Genomic DNA, 1,310 nt, shown 5'->3' with positions numbered 1-1,310 from the left:
CTATGCATGAATATTAACCTTTGAATAGTTACACAATAAAGTGATTTTGTTGTCAGACGTGGAAAGTAATTGATGTTTGTAAAGATATCATTTATGATATCTTAAATTTGTTACCCTACTTACACATTTATTGACAACATCTCTCAGGGATTCTTTGACTTTCTCATTCCGGAGGCTATAGATGAAAGGGTTCAGCATTGGTGTTACAATAGTGTTCAGCACAGTGGCAAATTTGTTAACATCCATAACATTGCTCTTTTTTGGTTGAACATAGATGAAGATGGAGCTCCCATAATAAAGTGTGACCACAGTAATGTGAGAAACACAGGTGGAGAAAGCCTTCTGCCTTCCCTGGACAGAGGGAATCCTAAGGATAGTTATGACAATGTAGGTGTAAGACACTCCTGTCAGGAGCAGGGAACCCAAAAGCAGTACAGCAGAGGAGATGAAATCAGCCAGCTCAGCCAGAGAGATATCTGCACAGGCTAGCTTTAGCACTGGGGCACTGTCACAAAAGAAATGATTGATTACATTTGGCCCACAAAAGGGCAGAGGTGCAGTTAAGATTGATGATACCAAAATTGACAAAAATGCACCCACATATGATCCCAGAATCAAGAGTACACATGTCTGCTTGTTCATGATCAGGGTATACTTCAGTGGGTTGCAGATGGCAACATATCGATCAAAGGACATAACAGCGAGGATGAAGAATTCTGTAGATCCCAAGAGGAAGTAAAAGAAAGACTGTGTAAGACATCCTGTAAAGGATATTACTTTGGTGAGTGAAAAAGTGTTGGCCAGCATCTTTGGCACCACTGTGGAGGTGATGGTGACCTCAAGGAAAGAAAGATTGGCTACAAAGAAATACATAGGTGAGTAGAGACGATAGTCAACACACACCAAAAGGATAATCATGGTATTACCAATCAGAGATATCATGTACATGAGAAGGAATACAACAAAGAGAAGCACTTCTACTTCTTTCTCATTCTGAAACCCTAGAAGGATGAACTCGGTGACTCTGGTCTTGTTTTTGCCCTCCATAATGTTCCCAGTTGAGCTGGAATAATAGAAAGAGAAGTTATGCTTTGTCCTTAACACTGGAAATACTCTATTTATATTTTTTTATTGAGAGGTAATAATCAAAATAAGTGAATATTTTCCAGTATATAAACAACACCTGATAAAAAGTTTGGAAAATACAACAGCTCAGAAGTGAGATTCATTCATAACAGCCGTAACATTTCAACAATAATGTTTTGACCACTAAAAATTGGAAAAATCTGAGTGGCACCCTTAATTACAAG

The 1,310-nt window shown here is 38.4% G+C and overlaps 1 protein-coding gene across 1 annotated transcript; it reads right to left on the bottom strand.

Moving 5' to 3' along the window:
• Window positions 1-87: 87 nt before the first annotated feature.
• Window positions 88-1,047, bottom strand: LOC103211122 (olfactory receptor 6M1-like). The gene has a single exon (XM_007957044.1). It carries the CDS (start codon window positions 1,045-1,047, stop codon window positions 88-90), a length of 960 nt encoding a protein of 319 aa, XP_007955235.1.
• Window positions 1,048-1,310: the final 263 nt, after the last annotated feature.

Source organism: Orycteropus afer, unplaced genomic scaffold, assembly GCF_000298275.1.
Source record: "Orycteropus afer afer isolate SDZICR_OR568_19922 unplaced genomic scaffold, OryAfe1.0 scaffold00695, whole genome shotgun sequence".
NCBI lineage: Eukaryota > Metazoa > Chordata > Mammalia > Tubulidentata > Orycteropodidae > Orycteropus > Orycteropus afer.
This window is presented reverse-complemented; position numbering and strand designations above follow the sequence as displayed.

Excerpts from the sequence above, each read along its gene's own strand:
- LOC103211122 (XM_007957044.1), bottom strand. The coding sequence starts at position 1,047 with ATGGAGGGCAAAAACAAGACCAGAGTCACCGAGTTCATCCTTCTAGGG.